This window comes from Clavelina lepadiformis, chromosome 2, assembly GCF_947623445.1.
Source record: "Clavelina lepadiformis chromosome 2, kaClaLepa1.1, whole genome shotgun sequence".
Taxonomy (NCBI): domain Eukaryota; kingdom Metazoa; phylum Chordata; class Ascidiacea; order Aplousobranchia; family Clavelinidae; genus Clavelina; species Clavelina lepadiformis.
In genome coordinates this window covers 15229224-15249753 of record NC_135241.1, presented here as the reverse complement: position 1 = coordinate 15249753, position 20530 = coordinate 15229224, and the positions used below count along the sequence as shown (strand labels likewise).

The 20530-nt window shown below is 35.7% G+C and overlaps 3 protein-coding genes across 3 annotated transcripts; all 3 read right to left on the bottom strand.

Annotated features, from left to right (window-relative positions):
• Positions 1–59: 59 nt before the first annotated feature.
• Positions 60–2094, bottom strand: LOC143445540 (protease-associated domain-containing protein 1-like). Its single transcript, XM_076944701.1, has 4 exons — positions 1164–2094; positions 871–1084; positions 631–798; positions 60–488 (listed from the first exon to the last, which is right to left on the bottom strand). The coding sequence occupies exons 1-4, from the start codon at positions 1252–1254 to the stop codon at positions 374–376; spliced, it is 588 nt and encodes a 195-aa protein (XP_076800816.1). The 5' UTR covers positions 1255–2094; the 3' UTR covers positions 60–373.
• On the bottom strand, positions 1314–10662 carry LOC143445539 (uncharacterized). The gene is made up of 2 exons (XM_076944700.1): positions 2914–10662; positions 1314–2475 (listed from the first exon to the last, which is right to left on the bottom strand). The coding sequence occupies exons 1-2, from the start codon at positions 5313–5315 to the stop codon at positions 2181–2183; spliced, it is 2697 nt and encodes an 898-aa protein (XP_076800815.1). The 5' UTR covers positions 5316–10662; the 3' UTR covers positions 1314–2180.
• Positions 10663–15599: 4937 nt separating this feature from the next.
• Positions 15600–19562, bottom strand: LOC143446406 (uncharacterized). The gene is made up of 10 exons (XM_076946025.1): positions 19204–19562; positions 18896–19054; positions 18657–18772; positions 18306–18520; positions 18013–18152; positions 17632–17768; positions 17404–17493; positions 17190–17322; positions 16952–17058; positions 15600–16549 (listed from the first exon to the last, which is right to left on the bottom strand). Exons 1-10 carry the CDS (start codon positions 19406–19408, stop codon positions 16229–16231), a joined length of 1623 nt encoding a protein of 540 aa, XP_076802140.1. The 5' UTR covers positions 19409–19562; the 3' UTR covers positions 15600–16228.
• Between the last annotated feature and the right edge of the window lie 968 nt (positions 19563–20530).

Genomic DNA, 20530 nt, shown 5'->3' with positions numbered 1-20530 from the left:
ACCTTTGAGACAAACTATTCGACCTGTGAGATCTTTCAAAAATTACATGACAATAGCAATCAACCTTTACATCTGTTTAATAGTTTTCTATTTGTTCTGTTCATAAAACAAATAAAAATCAAACTCCACAATAATTTTTTGCCTGAACTGTTATTTAAGTTAAAACGATAACAAATTGCACCACCCATTAACAGAGAAAACAAATCACACAGACGAAATTGCTTCGTTGAACATAATATAATACACCAAAATCAAGTTTGTAACTGAACTCAATAATGACAGCACAGGGAAACTTACAGAAGAACTTAGCAACGTACATCAAAGTCTAATTGCAGAACTGCTTTATGAACGAAAAATAGCATGATAATAATCTTTACCACAAATCCCAAGGAGGCTGTCTTATGACAGATGTGTGAGTATAGTTCACTGGTAAGTTGATTATAGCAGAACCAACTCTGTGATTCTTTAGAGATTTGATGATCATTTCCCTGTTTTATTTAGAGAATAAACATTGTACTTCATTGATAAGCTGTAAGAACAAAGTCTAATAAAAATTAATATTCTTAACTGACAAATCATTAAAACTGTTCCACAATCATACAACATCAGAAAGTTCTAAAAATTATTTACCCATCTTTTCCGAGCATAAAGTAAGATGGTATTCCTACTAAGCGGTCCGTTTCATCTTGTACCATTTCAATCCACTGCATATTATCATCAGGATTGTTGTCTGTAATTATTGCAGCAACAGCACCACTCAATTCAACATTTAAACATTTGGTAACGAATGAGCAGCCTCTACAAATAACACAACTGGTAATATCAATTGTTTTTACTTCAGAAACAACCAAGCAGTAGCAAAATTGTTACCCTCGTTTTATAAGTGCTACTTGACCACGAATTATTTTGCTATTGTAAAGAGTTTGGCCACAGGCATCTTCAGGGTCTGTTGCAACAAGTTTGACATGACGCAATGTACTGCCCAAGACACCTCCAAAATTCCTTGCAGTGCGTATCTTGTAAGAAAAAGCTACATCGTTTGGGTGGATAACTTCTAACCACAACTGTTCATTAACTCCATGACCTAACAAAATAAAAGTAATCCTTTCGATTTAAATTTGAAGAATGATATGTACAACATGTCAAGGAATTAAACAACTCACCCAATGAAATAGAGCAGAGTGTTGCCAGGAGGAGCCAATCGAAACAGCTCATGCAAAAAAGAAAAACTAACCACCTTTGTCTTACAGGCATTAATAACACAACTATTCACTAAAATATTATTACTTAAAATGTTGTAGGTTTGATAGGTCCTGCACTTCATAAAACAGCTAAAGTTGTAGAAGTTGTTCACAACGAGTAATCACGTAGTAAAACAGTCATGCAGCTACAGCAGTCATTTTGGTTTGCATGTAAAATTCCAGTTGAAAACGCATAGCGGTCATATCATCAATCACAAATATTAGAAGGACAATTGTTGAATTGCAGTAACAGAGAGTTTATATGCTTTTAAACAAACAAACAGACAGACAGACAGACAAGTGAAGTTATAAATAGGCAGCACAACACATCACAACATACCGTACAGCAACAGTTTGCTGTAAATGAGAACTCTAACTGGAAAATACCGGATGAACTGTACCACTACAAAAACAGAATGTTAAGCACCAAGTAAATTGCATCAACTGTGCCTGTTTGCTTAGCTGCTAATTACACTAGTACTGGCAAATCGCAATATACAAAAATGCTAAACCTTCAGGCACTAGCTGTGACCACATCACGGTTTCTAAATAGCATGAAGAGCAACAATCCAGGTTTAACATTCGGAAAGAAGTACACAGCAAGCACACATTACAAGATACAGATGATTGATGAACATCAGCAAAATGAGTCAAATGACTTGTAAATTAGGGCTAGTTGAGACAAATGGAAAAGTACAGCAAAAAAACTCCAAATCACAAAAAACAAATAAATCATATGCACCAAGTGGGTGCAATACATGAATGAAATGTATAAAATTCAGTTAGTTTGCAATGAAGTATTTCAACATCCTCTAGCCTTAAAACAGAACTGGAGATACAAAGAAGCTTTAATAACAAGGATAAGAGATTGATATCTGTAGCTAAATTATGGATGTTTCCTTATGAATGAACAATAGCCAGTTGCAGTATATAAATGTTTTATGACGGTGAATACCCAGGTTTTACCCAACTCCTGTTTCTGGCAACAGCCGGACGGACACGTGGTCGTGCATAAGTCACTGGACCATAACGATTCGGATATCTTCGAAAACCTCTGGTAGAAGGAAATCTTTGACTCCGTCCACCATATCGCATGGGCTGAGAAAAACTTTGTGATTTTAAAGCTTCGTCATCTTTCTTAGTTATTTTGATGTTACGACCACAAAATGAAGTTCCATCAAGAGCAAGAGCCATTTCCACACAGCCAGGCTCTTCAAACTCCAAGTACGCAAAACTGTTTGGAAAACAAAACAAATCTTATCGATTACCTACCACTAGATATCTAGTCAGAAGCAAAGTTTTTCAACCCTGTGAGATAAACTTGCCAGCCTACAGATATGACAAAAATTCCCCAGATGATCAGAACAAAACCACACCAATGATAGAAGCATAACAATTAACATTTTTTATTTGGAACTAATAATTATTTTTAAATTATTAAGGCATCGCTCATGATAGCATAAGGTGTTTCAACAACTAAATAAAAGTTTATATAAATACAGTAGAACAAGTTTAATGTTGCTGATAAACAAAACAAGTAAATAGAAATGATGGCAAAACTGTAAGTAATAGCTTAAACTTCTAAATGATTTGTTGTGAGCCATGTTAATATATGTAACGTTTACTGTGAAAAATAATTATGAAATCTAAATTAAAAATAAAACATAATTACCCTTTTGGACGACCAGTGTATTGATCTTTTAAAATGGTTGTTCTAAGAACCTTGCCACAGATGCTGAAATGTTCAGCAAGCTGCTTTTCAGTAGCTGAAAAATGAACATTAGCTACGTGGATTGAACGGCGTTCTGAACCAGCCAGATCAGAACTTCCGTTGGAGTTGACAGTGATTTTGTGCTTAATTATTTCATGTTGTTTGATTTGAATCTCTTTCAACTTTTCAGCTTCCTTCTGCATTAGGAGTAACTTCTGTCTCATTTTGTTTAGTTCAATATCGGACATCAATAAACCACCCATTTCTTCAACAGAGCTATTAGCAGAGATGTTGTGAGTTGCTTCATGACTCTGTTGTTGAGAGGAAGAGAGCGACACATTAACCTGATTTATTGCAGGAGCCTCTACTGGAGTGGCACGAAATGATGATGACTCTTTTATAAACATGTTTTTATTCTTGCTGTTGCCTTTTAAATGCTGTGCAGTGCCATCTAAGGTGACAATGAAACATGGGTCTGGAACACTCTCCTTCTGTTTTCCATTTGCTGACTTTACAATTTCTTTATCAGCTTTTATTTTAGGCTTGTTCTTGATAGTAAGCTTCCGAGTGTCAAAGTGTTCAGTTGTTGAAGAGTTTAGAAGAGAAGATTTTCTAATTAAAATTTTTTGGGGTTTTTTAGTTTCTGTTTTGCCATCAGACTCATTGCTTACTATCAGTCTGCTATCTGGACCTTCACCTTGTACAATGGTAAATGATGTTTTCGCTGCAGATTTATCAGAGTCAGATTTTCTACTTTTTTTAATTGAAACATAACTTTCATTTCCATCTATGTTTTGTGTCAACGTGTCAGTGCTATTTCGCACTCTCACCAACTTTTTTCTTTTGAGTGGAATTTGGTTCTGAGCATCCTTTTTTATCCCAGCAGAATTTGGTTCTTCACAGCCGAAGTATATTTCATCTTTATCAGCTTGACATTTGCGTTGAGCAAGTTCAGCTTCTTTCTTTGAAGTTGACTTTGAAAACACAACAGGTACAGTTCTTTCTATTCTTTTGCCAGTACCACGATTTCTAACACTTGATTCAGCCTCAGAAACTGCTTTTAATAACAGTGACCTATTAGCTTGTTTTGCTGGTGGTAATCGAGGTCGTCGCTGTGGAATTGCAATCTTACTAATGACGGCTCCTGATGATACTTCATCTTCGTCCTCTTCATCACTGTCATATTGAGGATTTTTTACTGTTGCTACTTTTGACGCAACAGCAACAGTACTTCGCGTTTTGTGCGTAACGCAACTTTCATCATCAGAATCAGTCATAGTAAAATCCAGACTTTGTTTTGAACGCTTCTTATGAAAATGCACCTCCTCATCTGTATCATAGCTCAAATTGTCATTTTCCTTTCCCTTGTCCCAGTCGCGTACATTGGAATTGGATTTGTGTTTGCTGAGTTTGTTTTCTTTAGTTAACTTATGTTTTTTGCTTTTTAACTTGGGAGGAGCAAACTGAGAGGCAAATTCTTTGTCAGAGGTTGATACTTTACGATTGACTTGTAGATTTTTTTTCACAGAAATAATTCTTTTACTACTTGAAGAAGCCTTCTGTTCACTTTTTGTATGATACTCGTCCGAGCTTCTCCTCTTGGTTTTCTTTTCAACAGCTTTTTCAGTTGCTGACCTCTTTTTGATTGTCTTCTCATGCGAAGTTTTCAATTTTGATTTTTCATTGTTAATTCTAGAGTTGTTCAAAGATAGACTGGTTTCCTTTTGTGAAATGGTGGACTGTGGTTTTGAAGCTGATGAGCCAGACACTTTAGAAACTTTTTTTTCAGAGTTTTCCAAATCATCATTTCCTGCTAAGAACTCTTTATCAAAAAGATCATTGGTCTCAGGAACAATATCAATAACTGCTTCTTTGCTAGTATTATCTTTTCCCAGCATGTCATATTTCCCAAAATCATCAGTTTTGCTGTTAGATTTATTAACTTTCTTCTGTGAATCCCATCTGGAAGTTTTGTTAACATCATCTTGCACATCAGACTTCATTGACAGATTGTCACTTTCAATATTTTCTAATGATCTGCTGTCCCCATCGCTAGTGCCCATGGATGGTTTAGTTTTCTTTACAGCAACAGATATTTCCTTTAGTTCAAAAGAAGGCTTCTCCATTTCAACCTTTTTATTACGGAGTGTTGACAATAACTCAAACAGCCATTTTGTAAATGCGTTAGTGTGTGTTCCGAGAAACAAAGAAAGAGCCTCTGCCATTTGATCTTCAGGTTTTCGATTAGCAATCATGATCATTATATAGTCTGGAAGCTCATCATCAACATAAGCATTTATTTCAATTAACTTAGATTTTATAGCGGCTTGTATTTTTTTGCTAATGTCCGATCCTACTTCCATCGTTGCTGCTGAGCATCAAGTTCTGGTGACAAAAAGCTGTTATCTGTTTAGAGTTTACAGTTTATTCGTACAAGTCAAAGTAATTTATTTTAATCTAAGCAAATTTTGCACTCTGTAGTTTTATTTTACAAAAAACTGTCCATGGATAGATACATCATGCACTGTGTTTTGTGTCTTATGATTCATAACATTGCATATCATTCTTTCACAAAATTTTGCAAATTTACACAATGCTTAGCAAAAACGTATTTTTGAAAGTTTCAAAAATGAAACATGCAAATAGTTGAATAAAACCAAACTAGAATCTTGACGCGGAAAACCCACAACTTCTTTTAATGGAAACAGGATTTTTTTCATAGAATAAAAGTGAAGTGCAGGTCTAAAAATAAGTTTACCTTAAATCAAAGCAGAATTGTCAGTATAATAAAAGAGGAACTTTCCAATATTATTTATGATGGCCCAATGTGACATGAACATGCTTGATAGGTTTCTATCACGTGTGGTAGGGCGGCTAAACTGTTTGGGTGGAAAAAAACTTCACAAGAAGGTTGATATTAATTATGATATTCATGGTGGCAATTAAGAAATCTCAACGTAAAAACTACTACTATGTGCATCACACGTGTTTGGATGAAGTATGAAGGGAATGCTTTGTGTAAGCGACAAGAAATACGCAGACCTATTTTTAAAACATTGTCATTTCGTATCCATGCATTTAGTAATTTCGCATTCACACCAAATATTCATAAAGAATGTTTGGTGTGAATGTTCTTAGCATTCGATCTCATTCTTCGCATTGAACTATAAAGTAAACAACAACAGTGACTGTCAAATGTCAAAAAACAGACCAAACATTTTTGTTTTTTTAAAGAATAGGTTTACAAAATACAATGGTATATATATATGCTAGATTTAAAATTTTTTCAAAATTATTTTATGTATTATTGGCAGAGTTACTGTGTGCATGATAAACACTACACATGTCATTAACTCATTATCCTTTAAGCAGCAAAATTAAGTAAATTCATACATAAACTAATTGTTAACGTCAGTTTGACATGTTGAATGCAGCAGAGCCTATCATTAGTAGCCTACCATATAGGCCTATTATGATGGGAAAGGAGGGCAGTTTTCGACAAAAACATCATGTATGCACTGACACAAAGTTTGGTGTAAAGATGTACACTGAAACCAACCCAGAATATCTTCTTATTGCAATATATTGCATTTTGTTTCACTAACATGACCACTCCGGTACATCCAGACTATGATTGCAATATAACTACCACAAAACAAAGGAACCATGCCTAACGAATAGTATCATAACACAATAAGGCTTACATAGCAATTGTTAAATCATAACAAATTAATTGCAAACGTGCTGTGAGCATGTAGGACCATATTCCAGCAATTGAGTGTGTGCGCGCACGTGCATAGATTAGCGCATGGCATATAGCATAATGTAAATGAAACTACTGTACCAAGTTCTTATTTTTAACACTTCTAGTTGTGGTCCCAAAAGGACAATAATAGAGTCACATAAAACAAAGTTAAAAGAACTTTCAATCAAGGAAAGAATTGTGGTTATTAGACACAGTGAAATGTTAACTTTTGCATTAAAACAAGCACTAATCAAAACCTTGTTTAACCTATGTAGTATGGTAGTAAGTAATTAATCGCATTTTTTCAAGTTGGGAAATAACTTCGGTGATTATTACATATAGTAGGAGTCGGAGTCATGGCACCAAAACAAGAGGAGTCAGAATCAAAGGTTTTTGGAATTAACTCACATCCCTGCTCCCTTCTTTGAATTCAGTAAACTAGCAGTTACCTGGTCGGTATTTCGTGGATGCTGCACACCCGAGATAAATTTCAAACGCACTTTTTGCACAGTTGACCTTTTATAAGCCTTAATTTCAAAGCAAAATAATTAGCCGCTTAATGGTTTAAATTTATCCTCTCAAAGAGATTTTTTCGATTTAATATACACTAATACAGTGGGACCTCGTTAATCCGGACCCCGAACAACCGGAATCCTCGTTATCCGACACAAAACTGCCGGGAACGGATTTCTTCCTATGCATTTTACCCCTTTAATCCGGAAACCCCGCTGTCCGACTCCGACACAAAAGTTTTGGAACAAATGTGCTAAATCAATAGCAATAAAATTCGATAAACCGGATTATTAACAGTTAAGCGAAAATGATTCACGATTGTCCTAATATACTATGTACACTGGGTAGTTAGTTGACGAAACAATAGCCGATTACCTACGCATAATAACGTTGCGGTCTTTATTGATTCAAAAGTACAGTACTGTACAGCATTGCGCTTTGTAAAAAAATTTAGCCGCACATCTTTTTAGTCATAGCATACTATGAAATACTGTAGAGTATTTTAGAAACGAAAAATTAAATTGTTCATCAACCGTAACAAAGAACTCTTCCGCGGTCGCAAAAAAATACGTACATTACATCGGTTGAGTGCGGCAATCTATTGAAGACATACTACTGCAACTCAATCGTGCTATCAGCTTTTGATGTCGCATTGCGCAAAGATTGGAAACAGGTCAAAGAAAGTGCAAGACTGCTGGTCCCGCCGGAATGCTTCGCCATGCAAGAGCGGTTGTCAAACCGATTTGCGGCCGAATGTTCGTCACTTGGAGAGCATTCGTCTTTAATACGGTGGTTCTGGGGTTCGACACTGGGTCGAATCATACAAAAAATATAATTTTATTTTAGTTGCTGTCCAGCCAGAAAGTCTGTACTTAGAATTGGAGTAAGGTGCATACTGCGTTTTGTACACGGTGCTGCATTTGCAAGATTGATTGATTTTTTACTTTCCGATAATCCGGAAACCCCGCTAAACCGACATTTTTTGACGAAACGAAGTGGTCCGGATTAACGAGGTCCCACTGTATATATGTTTGTAAGCTACTTTCATCCTTGCCCACTTCAAAGAGCATGGTTATTGGCGTTTCACTGCATGGGTACCTGACTGGTTGCATCGAGGGTTAGAGCAGAGACCTAGTTTGCTAGAAAACTTTGTAGGGGAAAAACTTGGAGTGTTGTGCGGTAGTTGATCAACTGAGTGACACTTCATTTTAGTGACAGCTCATTTGAGTGACACATTCTTTTAACGTTCATTTGAGTGACAAATAATTCATGCTCAACTGAGTGACAGTTCATTTGAGTGACACATTGGTGAGTACTGTTCAAACTACAGTAATGGTTGAGAAATGCATCAGCATGCAGCATCATAGAGTTTCCCAAGAACTCTTTCGCATTGAATTTGGTGCATCGACACCATTGCGCCGATCGCGTATGACAAGGCAAAAAGAAGCCCAATTTGGAATTTGTTTTCCCAGCAAGAAGACCTTCCACAGGAAGTATTCCTCCGCCGAATAGCGCATAATTTGAAGATCGGACCAACTGCGGAACTATCAGAAGAATTGAACGAGGTGGTTGAGGATTCTTAGTTGTTTTTTTTGTAGATAGTACTCTAAACTTTGTCTTGTGTGTGTTGTCATCTGTGTACTTACTAATTAACAACAACTGCAACTTAAACAACAAATGTCAATCTGTCACTCAAATGAATTACACAGTCCTTATCAATGTCTCACTCAAATGAATTAAACAGCACTTATCAATGTGTCACTCAAATGAACTATAATTATGTCACTCAAATGAACTGTCACTCAAATAAACTGTCACTCAGATGATATATAACCGTGTTGTGCAATGACAGTTATAGAATACAATTTCAATTGTGACAAACTATGATAAATAATTGGTCTCCCTCCCCCCGCTACTGAAACGAATGCCCAGAACGCCTGCAATTTAAAAAAGAATCGAAGTGGGTCGACATTTTCCTTTCTTAAGAATAGCCGATCAAAAAAATCTTCCCACCCAGACAGTTGCTAAGAAAGGGTCTCTGGCGGTTAATACCACACTGTCGTACCACTTTGGGCGTTTCCTTTTAAAAATTCAGCATTCCACACATTTTTATATGTGCAGCGAATTGCCTAGATTAGTGTATATGCTTCTTATGTAAACACGTGTGTCTGTGTTGAGTTTCATTCAGTTTATTTTATTCAGTTCGGTTTGCTTCGTTTCAATTAAAGTTTCAACGTTTCTCATATTGCTGGCCACGTCGATTAACTTGCAGTTCTAGTCGAAAAAAGCATGGAATTGTTATTGGAGTCAGATTATCTCGAAGTCCTGACTAGTTTCAAATTACAGTGTCATTGGAAGGAGACACACTATCCAAATTTGTCACATCTTTTTTTCCAATCAGGCACCGGACATGTATTTCTGCTGCTTGTAGGATTAGCGTCATCAGTAGTGGTATGAGCCTTCAAGTTTTGGGCTAGGAGAAGGAAAACTTCATAGGATGCTTTGACAATCCATGCCATCTTTAGCTATGCTACAGTGGTTACTTTTTGGTTACCTTCTTGCCTCATTAAATGTCCAAAGTAAATAAAAAACAACAGAACAGCTATTTACATTTTCACATCTTTTCAAACAAAGTGGATTACAGTATTTTTCGTTCTACATTAAAACCTTTCATTTCTCCAATTTCTGTATATTAGGCTACTGAAGTAATTTACTTTCATATCTCACCAGCTTAAACTTCTACTGTCATAAGCATGATATTGTAGGTGTCTTTTTCAACTTTGCGAGATACTGGTAGTCAAGTTTTGTGTTTCTTTGTTGTTTTGGTATGATGTCATAAGAGCAATTTGAATACAATCCAAAAAGATAATAATTCCAATCATTGATGACGCATAAAATATTTAACTATGCATTATGATGAAGACATTTATTACGTTAGTAAAAATTAGCTTAACGTTTTCTTAAAACTGTAACTTGACTTAAAAATAAATGCATTTACTGCATACCACCTGAAATGACTTCGCGTACCACTCGTGGTACACGTCCTACAGGTTGAGAACCACTGGGTTAGATGGTTTCATGTAGGCTAAGCTAGTGATGTCATCATCAACACGTCATGAAGATGATGGGATTAACCTGGGCTTGTACCCGTACACTATGAAATACATTGTATATAGGGTTTAGCTGCCGGTACGTACAGGTAGCTTATGTAAATACAAGGCAGCCGGTGCTAGCTTTGCAGCAGTATAAGGTGCTCTTCAAAAGTAGCCGAGGTCAGGCAGTTCATAGTTAAAGATATAGGCGGTTAGGTTAGAAGAACTGGTTGGCTAAACCTTCATTTTAGTTATTAAGGGTTTAATTGAGGCTAGCCCTTCGGACTGCAAAGTATGGCAATTTTTGCCAAGATCTCCGGTGTGCAAGGAAGCAGCCGGTGTGCACTGCGACTTGTGTGCCTGTCCGGCGTTTGTAGTAAGCAAGGTGCAGTCTTTTGCAATATTGGCTAGTAGGGATGCGCCGCAAGGAAGATTATTCGGGTTCATGCGAACCCGAATATCATGTAGGTCGACACGAACGAATCCCGAATCTATTCGTATTAGAACCGAACAATAAAATTTCCTCCAAAAGTTGTCAAATCTGGCTTCTAAAATGACGTAATCGACAAACAAATCGCTTTCTTTCGAAAAATAGTGTTCAAAAAACGATCGAAAAAGCAAAATCGTTAGGAAAACGACCTTCATTGTAAGAACTGCTGACTCTAGTTTAGCATTGTCGGGAAACTAGATCATCATTTCTTACGAAAGTCAGTAAATTTATCAGTAATATTGTATTCGGTTTCGCCATTGTTGGTATTCGTGTTCGCCCGAATCTTCCATAAAGGCGATATTCGGCGAATCTATTCGGGTTTGGGTTCGTATCGGCCCATCCCTATTGGCAGGGTTGCCATACCGTCCTTTTTTTCTAAGAAATGTCCTTATTTTCACTTGCGTCCTTATTTTCGTCCTTATTTTTAGGGCAGAGGTTTGTATTTTGGGCATTTTGACACCTTTAGTATACCATTTTGTACCAAAGAGATACCAAAATTAAGAGCATGCAGAGAGTGTCTTGTTTTTTTTTTTAGGAACATTGGTTGCTTTCTCCTGTTGTGCACTGTTTAAGGTAGTATTCGTCTTTCGTTTCCAAGTCGTCCTTATTTTTGATTTGCGCCTGATGGCAACCTATTAGCTAGTAATCGGAGAAAGGTCTAGTGTTTCCTTTTTGGAGACATCATGTTTTTCTTCTGGTGTGCAATAATTTTTCTACCAAAATATCTCGCATGTGCTCTTGCTATACTCTGCAGTCTGCGTCTAGCCTATAGACTGCCACTGGAAGAAAATTTCGGTTAGGTTTAAGTTACTAGGCCTATTTTATATTAACGTTACATAATGAAAAACTATAAAAAGAGCTTTAAACGCACAATTTTTTTCCGTAAAATAGTGGCCGCCTTAATATTTTCAGAATGTTCTTCTACTAATCTACTTGATTGAAAGAAAAGTTGAATTTGGCCGGTTTGGTTCAATGACTTCCCGGTATACAATAACGTTATTGCTAAATCTTAATCTAAACGGAAGGTTACTTTTAACTGATATATTGTTGTTATTTTTGCAGGTAGGCCTACTCTAAACTGGCCTGATTTATTAAGACTTTGTTTCCGTAATAATTGTCGAGTAGACCTGGTAACAGTACCGGAATGTTGTAGTAACTGCTATAGGACAAGGACTATGTTTTAATCATCGTTGTACCGGTGCCTATAAACTGAAAACCGTAGGCCTACTTGTATTGTAATGTAATGTAGGCCTATATGGCGATTGTAATAATTTATGTAATTGGCATTTTAATAATGATCTGTGTTCTCCAGCTGGATAAAATGTATTATTAAGAAAGCTGTACTGTCCTTGGTTAATCATGTCATTCAAACATTTAACTCCTAAACCGACATAGGTAGACCCAGTATATAAATGTTTTTAAGTGCCGTCGTATCTTCAGAGTGTACGAAGGTAGATGGTACTTGTGGAAAAGAATCTCGGTGACGTAGAATATGTTAGATTTTTAGTTATTACTAGGGCCCGCAAAAGTCAATAAAGTCAAAAATTTTTAAGGACCTCGTCTGACCATGAATCAAAGAATAAAGTTGTTTTCAGCACCTAGGGGATTGTTTCTAAGAAGTTTATAGGTCAAAATAAAGTCAAAATTTACAATAAAGTCAAAATTTTCAATAAAGTCAAAATTTGTCAAAATATGGCTTTTTACAAAGTTTTTGTGTTTCTTGAGAGTAATTCTTGTAAAAATCCTCGTGGAAGCATTGTAAATCAGGAACTGCGACACAATTAAACCATATTAACCCATAAAAGCAGGAAATAAGTCACAATGCCCACTTGGATCAGCAGTAACTTTTATCGCAAATTGTCCATTGTTTATTCATTGTTACGTATTTAAATAATTCTTATAAAACACTTCCTCTTCATAAACGTGGTATTTTCGAAGATCAACAGTTTGGATTTTAGGAATAGCCTACTGACATTCTGTAATACAAAAATGCCTAAGCAAGCTAAATCGTCTTCAGCAAAAGTTAGACAGATTTGTCGAGATTTTTCTGATGAATTTAATGCAACTCTCGGGGGTGATTTAAGGTGCAATTTTTGCGAGGTTATAGTGAAGTGCGATAAAAAGTATTTTGTTGAAAGCCACAGGAAAAGTAAACGCCATCAAGCTGGATTGGAGCAACAACAAGCATTCCCTGTTTAATTTGCTGTTTATTAGAATTTACCATGCGGAGAAAATCGAGGCAAAGTGCCCTTTTCACAAGGACAAAATAACACAAGCTACCTAAATCTATCGCCAAAAAACACGACGCACTTTTTATAATCCATAAAACACCTTGACTTTTCGACAAAATATTACGTTTGGGTCTGAAATCGACAAAATATTATGTTTGGGTAACTGGAGGAAGAACTGTGGCCTCTACAAATAAGCAATTTCGTTAGGTCAAAATAAAGTCAAAATTTGATAAAAATAAAGTCAAAAAATTTTTTTTTTAGGTCAAAATAAAAATGGCCCTAGTTATTACTATGGAATACTGTACTTTGTACATGTAGCTTGATATAAATAACGATGTCTTTCCCTGATTGGATGGCATAGCGATATAAAACTGAGGCTTTTTTCAAAGCGACCCTTTTTTTCCCTGCTCTCTTATGCATCATTCAATTCGAGTGATTAGCTATATTCGGATTTTGATATGGATATGAAATTGCTTCTGATTTGATTACTTCATATTTTGGGAATATAAGAATTCGCACTTTAAATCGCCGTGTGTATAGGCCTACATATTTACAGCCTACTTGCAAAAATTTGCCACGTGATCTTCTGTGCTTTTTCAACTTCGTATCGTTAAATAAACTTAGCTGGTGAAAGGTATCATCTTTGTTAATTAGGCTATATCAGTTCTGTACAGCCGAGTGGTAAGTGGTTGACACCTAATATAGTAGCTGATATAGGCTACACCAGTTATTAGAGCTGGTATACCAGCTACTAGAGAGAGAGAATTTATTTCGTCAAATAAATAAATAACATAGTTTAACAAAATTACAGTTGCTTGGCGAGAGGTGGCGAATGACCTTGCAGTCATCAAAGTCTGCCGCCCCAGATTCTATAGCAAATCAGATGAAGAGTAAGGCTGGCCTCATGTCAAGTGCAAAAAATAAATGTTACAGGAATAAATGAAATGAAATAAATAATACATAAAAGAAATCTTACAACAACATATAGAATTATATACTGTACTTCCACCTCAACAACAATTTCCCTGCAGCACTTCAGATCTCGATTTTATAAAGAAGCATTTGTGTAATTTACTACTTTGTGATTTTTCAATTTATTTCATAATTTATTCCAAAAATTGGCACCTTTAGATATTAAGCTCTTTTGGCCTTTTTTGTTTTGATTAAAAAGGCTTCATAAACAAGTCGTGAAACGACACTCCTTGAAAAACCGTATGTTGGTCACATAAAAAAATAATTTGGAAATGTCTTCTCGGATGTAAGGAAAGCAATAGGCCTGGGTTCAAAACACGGTGGCACTATGCTGTTAAGGTAACGCACCTTTGTAACATTTCGTAGTACAAAGCAAAAAAAATCGTAATACACCTGAAGAAACAAGCTTATGTTTGCGAAAGCTCGTGTAGAAAAATCAAAAATAAAGAGTACCAATTTATATCTTGTTTTTATTTTGCTATAAACTTGGGTTAACACGGTACAGCCACCATCACTTTTGTAAGGGTTAGACAAGACATTTAGAAATTTAAATTGATAGATAGTCGTGGAAATGCTTGAAGGGGAAACCAAGTTTTTGCAGCAAGAGATTATTAACGCGTTATTTAAACATGGTTGTGACTGTGAAGTAAATGTTTATTGCTTGGTTGATGTTGATGTCACATTTGCTTGTGCCTCGCCAATGTCTAATTTGTGCAATGAAAACCAACTTAGGGACAGCCTTGGGTTGTCAGTGGGTTTTAATGTTTATTTCGCTTACACAAACCTAATGACTTCTGAAACAAAAGAACACGACCAGCAGCATATGTACAAATTATATTTTTCGACCCTCACACAATCGCCTCCGAAAGTTTGTATTCGTAAATAATGATCACAATTAATGTTTCAGTCGTACTATTAATGTTCGCTCATAAACATAGTCATTTCTTAGAGCATTACGACCAAAAATACTTTTCGAACGAATAAACTTCACCCAAGTCTGTTCCACACGTTCGTTTCCTAAGTCAGTCTTAAAAATCCATCTGAGTTGCCGTGTATGCGTCTTCATTGTACTGTTCTCTATATAGGCTACTCGCCATTATGCCTGAATTAGTTGGTAAGGCGTGGTCAGCTTGTCGAAACGAGTTCGACCACAAAGTCTGTTGGACAATAGCACAACACGTAACTTCTTCGGTTGATGACTAAGATTCGCCCATGGCATAATACTAGTCCACGAGAATTTCCAGGTACAGAATTTTTGCTATAATTATCTGGCCGGTCGGCGTCAGGTAAGCTAAACTTCCATGGCTAAGGATTTAAAACTAAAAAGGCTAAAAACTTCGATCTTGCAAGCGTGCCTCATCATGCTGGAGGATGTCGTTTTCTTGAACTTGGTTTCCAGATCGCGTGAGAGCTAGATAATTGGTGTGTTGTTTGCTCGATTATTTCTGCGATCGATCGATTATTTCTGGACATCATCGATATTGGATTGTCCGAAATCTTCTGCTAACGTAATTTATTGGTCACGTGATGAATTGGGTGACTTATCACTGTCACTAGTGCCAAACAAGCTTTTTTGAAAAGTTAGATTTTATTTATGAGTAATCTTTGACGTAAAATGCGCAAAATTACAAAGAGTTGAACTTAAAATAATTTCATTTTAAGCCCATCTGTTCGACTGTTCTGTAGACGTAGATTAATGAATGGCGAAAAAACACGCAAACAAAGCATAAACCCAATTTGTACTATCTGCATGCAGGAGTTATTTTGAAATCATGGTTACCCCAAGGAAAACACCCCGATTGTGTAACCGGCTAGCAGTTTACTAAAGTCGATTTTTCCAAAGTCGGTAACCGGTGGCGTGCCAAATTTGTTTTAGGCATTGTGACGTAGAGGTTTGGCATGACTCGGCATAATTATTCCGCTCAAAAACCTTGAAGATTGCTTTCTCGGGGTGAGGGAAACTTATAAAGTTACCAACTTAACTTACAAACAAGAAAAACATAAATAAAAACTCCAAATTCAAGGCTTAGATCGAAAATTTTGCGCTGAGTCAAGCAACATTTTTACGTCAGAATGTCCAGAACAAAACAGCTACTTCTGGAAGAGGTCATAGCTAAAATCGGGTTGTTCAAAAGGGTTGCGGTGCGGAAAGTGTTTAAAGATCTTGACATCATAAGCGAATTATGAAAGTTTAAAGACAGGAAATAAGGTTATCTTCGATAAGGTATCGGTTCTACAACAATGTAAATTTTAACTTTGGATTATTCAGAACTTGCTCTTTTGCGGTTCGTAAAATCTGTTTCTTCCGTGACGATGTCCTGGATATGTGGTGGTCATTTTTATGATACAGTGAATGATGATCAAGAATTAAACGCGAATAACCTCGTGTAGCCTCATCTAATTGCCACCTGACGCCATTTATTTTCTTTTCCGTTGGTGTTCTTCCAACAGAGCCTTTGTTTTTCAGATCATTTGCATTCGTGATGAAACGTCGATTTCTGCCATCAGATGATGTTTTTGCTTCGCTTTGACTTAGTATTGGTCTGTAGCTCTTCTAAGTGAATTAAAGAAATAAAATATTAAATTCGATGTAACGGAATTGTTATATTAGCTTAATCAAAAGTATGAAAACAATAAGATGATATATAGTATATGGTTCAATTGTGAACCTGTATTAGACTAAAAGTACTATGGTTGCCACCAGGCATAACAATATCAAATACAAGGCACATCTCGTGAGATACAGAAATTTATTTCTACTAACGTTTTGTTAACCTGATGAAACTAACTCGAACGTTGGAAGAAAAATTTTAAATCTCACCAGTTGTGCCTTGTATGTATTTGATGTTATTAGGCTAAATTTCGTATTTTCCTTCTGTTGACTTTGTAATCAATAACGTCAACCAAGTTCCTAAATTCTTAGTATGGAAGCATTTTGTATAACAATATAACCTACTTTGTATATGCTTCCTGTGCTTCTGCTCCTCAAAGCTTTTTCATCTTTGTCTTGAACCTTCAACTTACTCCGTGCAGCATTGAGAGCAGAATGAGAAATTGACTTCACTGATTTTCATTTGGAAAAGTGAAACAATTAGCGATAAATAAAAACTAAAGAGAGTTTCTTCGAGAACAATCCCTAAATTTTCCACTATAGGGCTATTATCATGTTTATAATAAATTCAAAGTATACTTACAAGTTTGTGTTTCTTTAGATGAAGTTTTTTTGAGTTGGTGCTCTAATTCTGAACAATTATGTATATAGTTATCATTCGTGTCATCCCTTCTAGTTTTCTCAGCTTGATTGAAATAACTTTCTTCTTTGCGAAACTAAAAATTTCACATTGTTTAAAGTCAAAACATTTCTTTGAAGTTATCTCTTTGATGGCGAACCATTTATTGTTTGTATACCCCGTTTATCAAAGGGGACGTTCCATTTAATTCTTGAAGAAAAGATGGTCCACGTAAAACTTGTTTTCCTTGTCCAGTTATTCCTTGCACCTATATGTATATAAGCATATATGGTAGAAATCGTTTAATGATTTCCCATGTTCGCCTATTAACATTAAAAGTTGAACTAAATCTTAAAACTTTAATTTGAATTAATTCATAGAAATTAAACTGTAATAACGGTGAGACCTTGACAGGATCACTGACAATGAAAAATTCTCCCAACTCTTCATCCGTTTCCCCAATACTAATTACATCTTCCTCCAGAAAAGATATGTTGTGTTCCGTTTTATTCATACAATTCGCTGGTGCCGTTTTTGGATTTCCTGTATTTTTAGGTATACGTTGAAACCTACAATTTATCTATAGCAATAACCAGATACACGAATGAGGTTAAAAGATACTTTTGGTAACTTAAACACAACTTTCAGTCTGCTTTATCAGTTGTAAATATATAAGGGACCTTTATTAACCATTTTATTTAGTACGCTATATAAACGTATAGTGGCTGACTATTTAGCCTGTTGTACTCGAAGTAATACGGAAAGTAATAATCAGTCATATACTTACCATTTAAGCGGACTTTTCTTTCCTTGAATCTGAGCAACGTTTGACACATTTCGTCAATTTTGTTCTCCGGTAATTTTAAAATTTTGAGAGGTTTTATATCATCATCTGGGTTTGAAGCAGTCAGGAAACTCAAATCAAGTCTAAAATATTATAAAATTACTTGCATGCCGCAAGGTCTCCAGATTTGTCTGCTGCTTTACGAATCGTGGTAATTGTGAAAACTTGGAGGTGTTTCTATAATGTTGAAACATTGCATATCTCAATAAATGTTAGGCTATAACCTATTTGGTCACCTGTTCATAGCGGAGAGATTGAAAAATAGATCTTTTTCTGTGGGTATGGTTTTGGATTCTTTCATTTTAGTCACAACTTGTTTTGCTTTTTTAAAAAGATCAAGGAAACTTTGAATGTTTTCAATTGTTTTTTTCGTTGTTTTGAGTTGGCTTTGGAAGGCAGAAAAATACCGATTACGAAGAAATTTCTCACGCTTTTGAATCGCCATAGCAACCTGCACAAAAATAGTTTCGTGATATTCGATAAATCTTAGTTTAAAAGTAGATACAAGTTAATAACATATCTACATGAAGCTTACATATTTTATACATTTGACCTTCAAAATAAGTTTTCCGGTATAGGCTACTCACTTTGAACAACATCTCCTGTGACGAAAACCTGATGGCTTCTTCAGCTTTCCTTATTTGTAACGATTTTTCTGCTTCTTTTTGTTTCAAATTCTTGATCGCACGTTCGAGGTTACTTTCTGCATATGAGAAAAAGATATGCCAGCGGAAAAGATATAAATATCCGTTGTATAACTAACTATAAAGAGTTTGAAAATTTTTGATCTCCTTTTAATGTTTTAAACTCTATATGATTGTTTTACCTTTCGATAAGATCATGGTTTCGCATCCTGTGAGAGCATTTTGAATTTGATCGGAATATTTTTGCAGCCTTTTTTTCTTTGAATGTTGATGATAAAAGGTAAGGCACGAATGACAGATGAATTCTTGGCAAATCTCACAAAAGTAATCCGCACTTTTATCTAAATCGAGGAATTTATTTTTGAAATAATATGAAACAGGAATTTTTTAAGCAGGTGCATGACTCAGGTCAGGTTTTGTACAAAATTACAATCATTTTACATATTTCAGGACCTTATACTGAATGTATAAGTAGCCTATATACTTATACCGTGTTTATTTCTGCACAAACTTGTACATTCGGTTGCCTCAACCTGAAAAAAGCTTGTCAGTTGGCCGACGTCGATCACGTCGTCTTTCTGAAGCTCGGCGTGTTTATGATCGTTTTGACAAATGTGACAGAGTAGTTGAGAACATTTGGAGCAAAAGATAAAGCTCGAACGGTTAAAACGCAATCCACATGAAGTGCAATACATTATGGACAAATTAAAAAGTCTGCGGTTCTAAAAATCAAAACCAGGACCCAGGGTATCAGTTAACGACCAAGCATTCTTCGGGATTTATCGTAAACATCTATCATAATCACATTTAACCTATTTATAAGGTATAGCACAAATCTGTACGGTCTACTTTCCGATTAAACCTCGATTCTCTCTGCTTAATTTTATTCTGGAACTGTGTTCGATTAGCAAAGCTTAATCACGGAAATAAAACACTCGCCAAGAAAGCTCAAATTTTCTCATATAAGCCACTGGTTGTTTGTCAACAGTAGCTACTAAACTTAAGAATCCTACTCAAACATAGTTAACGCGTCGTCATTACAGAGCTTAAAGCTTCCGAAAAAATTATGTTGAACGTCTATTGTAATCTCGATTTACATTATGACGTATTGTCGAACATGCCCAGCTGTTGAAAGACCACCTTTATGTTTCTTGTTTACCAAGATTAAGGAAATGCATAGAACCTTAAGTTGAAAAATATAATCGTTTTATATTTAGCTGTCCATATCTTTTCATGTGTTTATTGGAGTCGAAATTATGTCTTTTGTGGTTTAAGACTTTTTATAATTGAGTCATTTGTGCTGATCTGATCTGGTCATTTAATGCTGACATCATTTTGCAAATTTATTTTATTCAATTTGTCAACATTTGGCAGAAGGGTTGTGTATGTTAAAAGCAAATATTGTTAAATAAAAGTATCGGATAATTAATATATGTGCAATAATATAATTTATAGCGTACGATATAATATGCCTACAGCATATATGTGGTAAAACAGTTCAAGGTAAACAGGTGAATAAGTTTATTATAGTATTTGCTTACTTAAAGATATTTCGTAAAAGTCATAACGCTGGTTATGACTACGCCTTCGATAATTGCTTTTCATTTGTTAAATTTGTGATAGTATAAGCTACTTAGTTGATTATTAGTTACCCATGCATTCATCAACAACGTCTCTTTAACACCTACACCCATGACCTATATACCGAGCACAATGTCATCTAAGTATGCTTACGCGGAAGACCTGGCGATCGAACTTTCGACAAGGAAATGGGAAAGAGTGGAGGGTACTCCTTGCCGGGACATGACTACTCTATC

Bases quoted from the DNA above. Each gene is read 5' to 3' on its own strand.
- LOC143445539 (XM_076944700.1), bottom strand. From the start codon at position 5,315: ATGGAAGTAGGATCGGACATTAGCAAAAAAATACAAGCCGCTATAAAA. The intron at 2,476-2,913 runs GTAATTATGTTT...TTTTCCAAACAG, and splicing joins TACACTGGTCGTCCAAAAGG to TTTTGCGTACTTGGAGTTTG.
- LOC143445540 (XM_076944701.1), bottom strand. From the start codon at position 1,254: ATGCCTGTAAGACAAAGGTGGTTAGTTTTTCTTTTTTGCATGAGCTGT. The intron at 799-870 runs GTAACAATTTTG...TGTTATTTGTAG, and splicing joins GTAGCACTTATAAAACGAGG to AGGCTGCTCATTCGTTACCA. The intron at 489-630 runs GTAAATAATTTT...TAAATAAAACAG, and splicing joins TTTATGCTCGGAAAAGATGG to GGAAATGATCATCAAATCTC.
- LOC143446406 (XM_076946025.1), bottom strand. From the start codon at position 19,408: ATGTATTGCACTTCATGTGGATTGCGTTTTAACCGTTCGAGCTTTATC. The intron at 18,773-18,895 runs GTAAAACAATCA...TCTCATATGCAG, and splicing joins AACCATGATCTTATCGAAAG to AAAGTAACCTCGAACGTGCG. The intron at 18,521-18,656 runs GTGAGTAGCCTA...ATTTTTGTGCAG, and splicing joins CACAGGAGATGTTGTTCAAA to GTTGCTATGGCGATTCAAAA.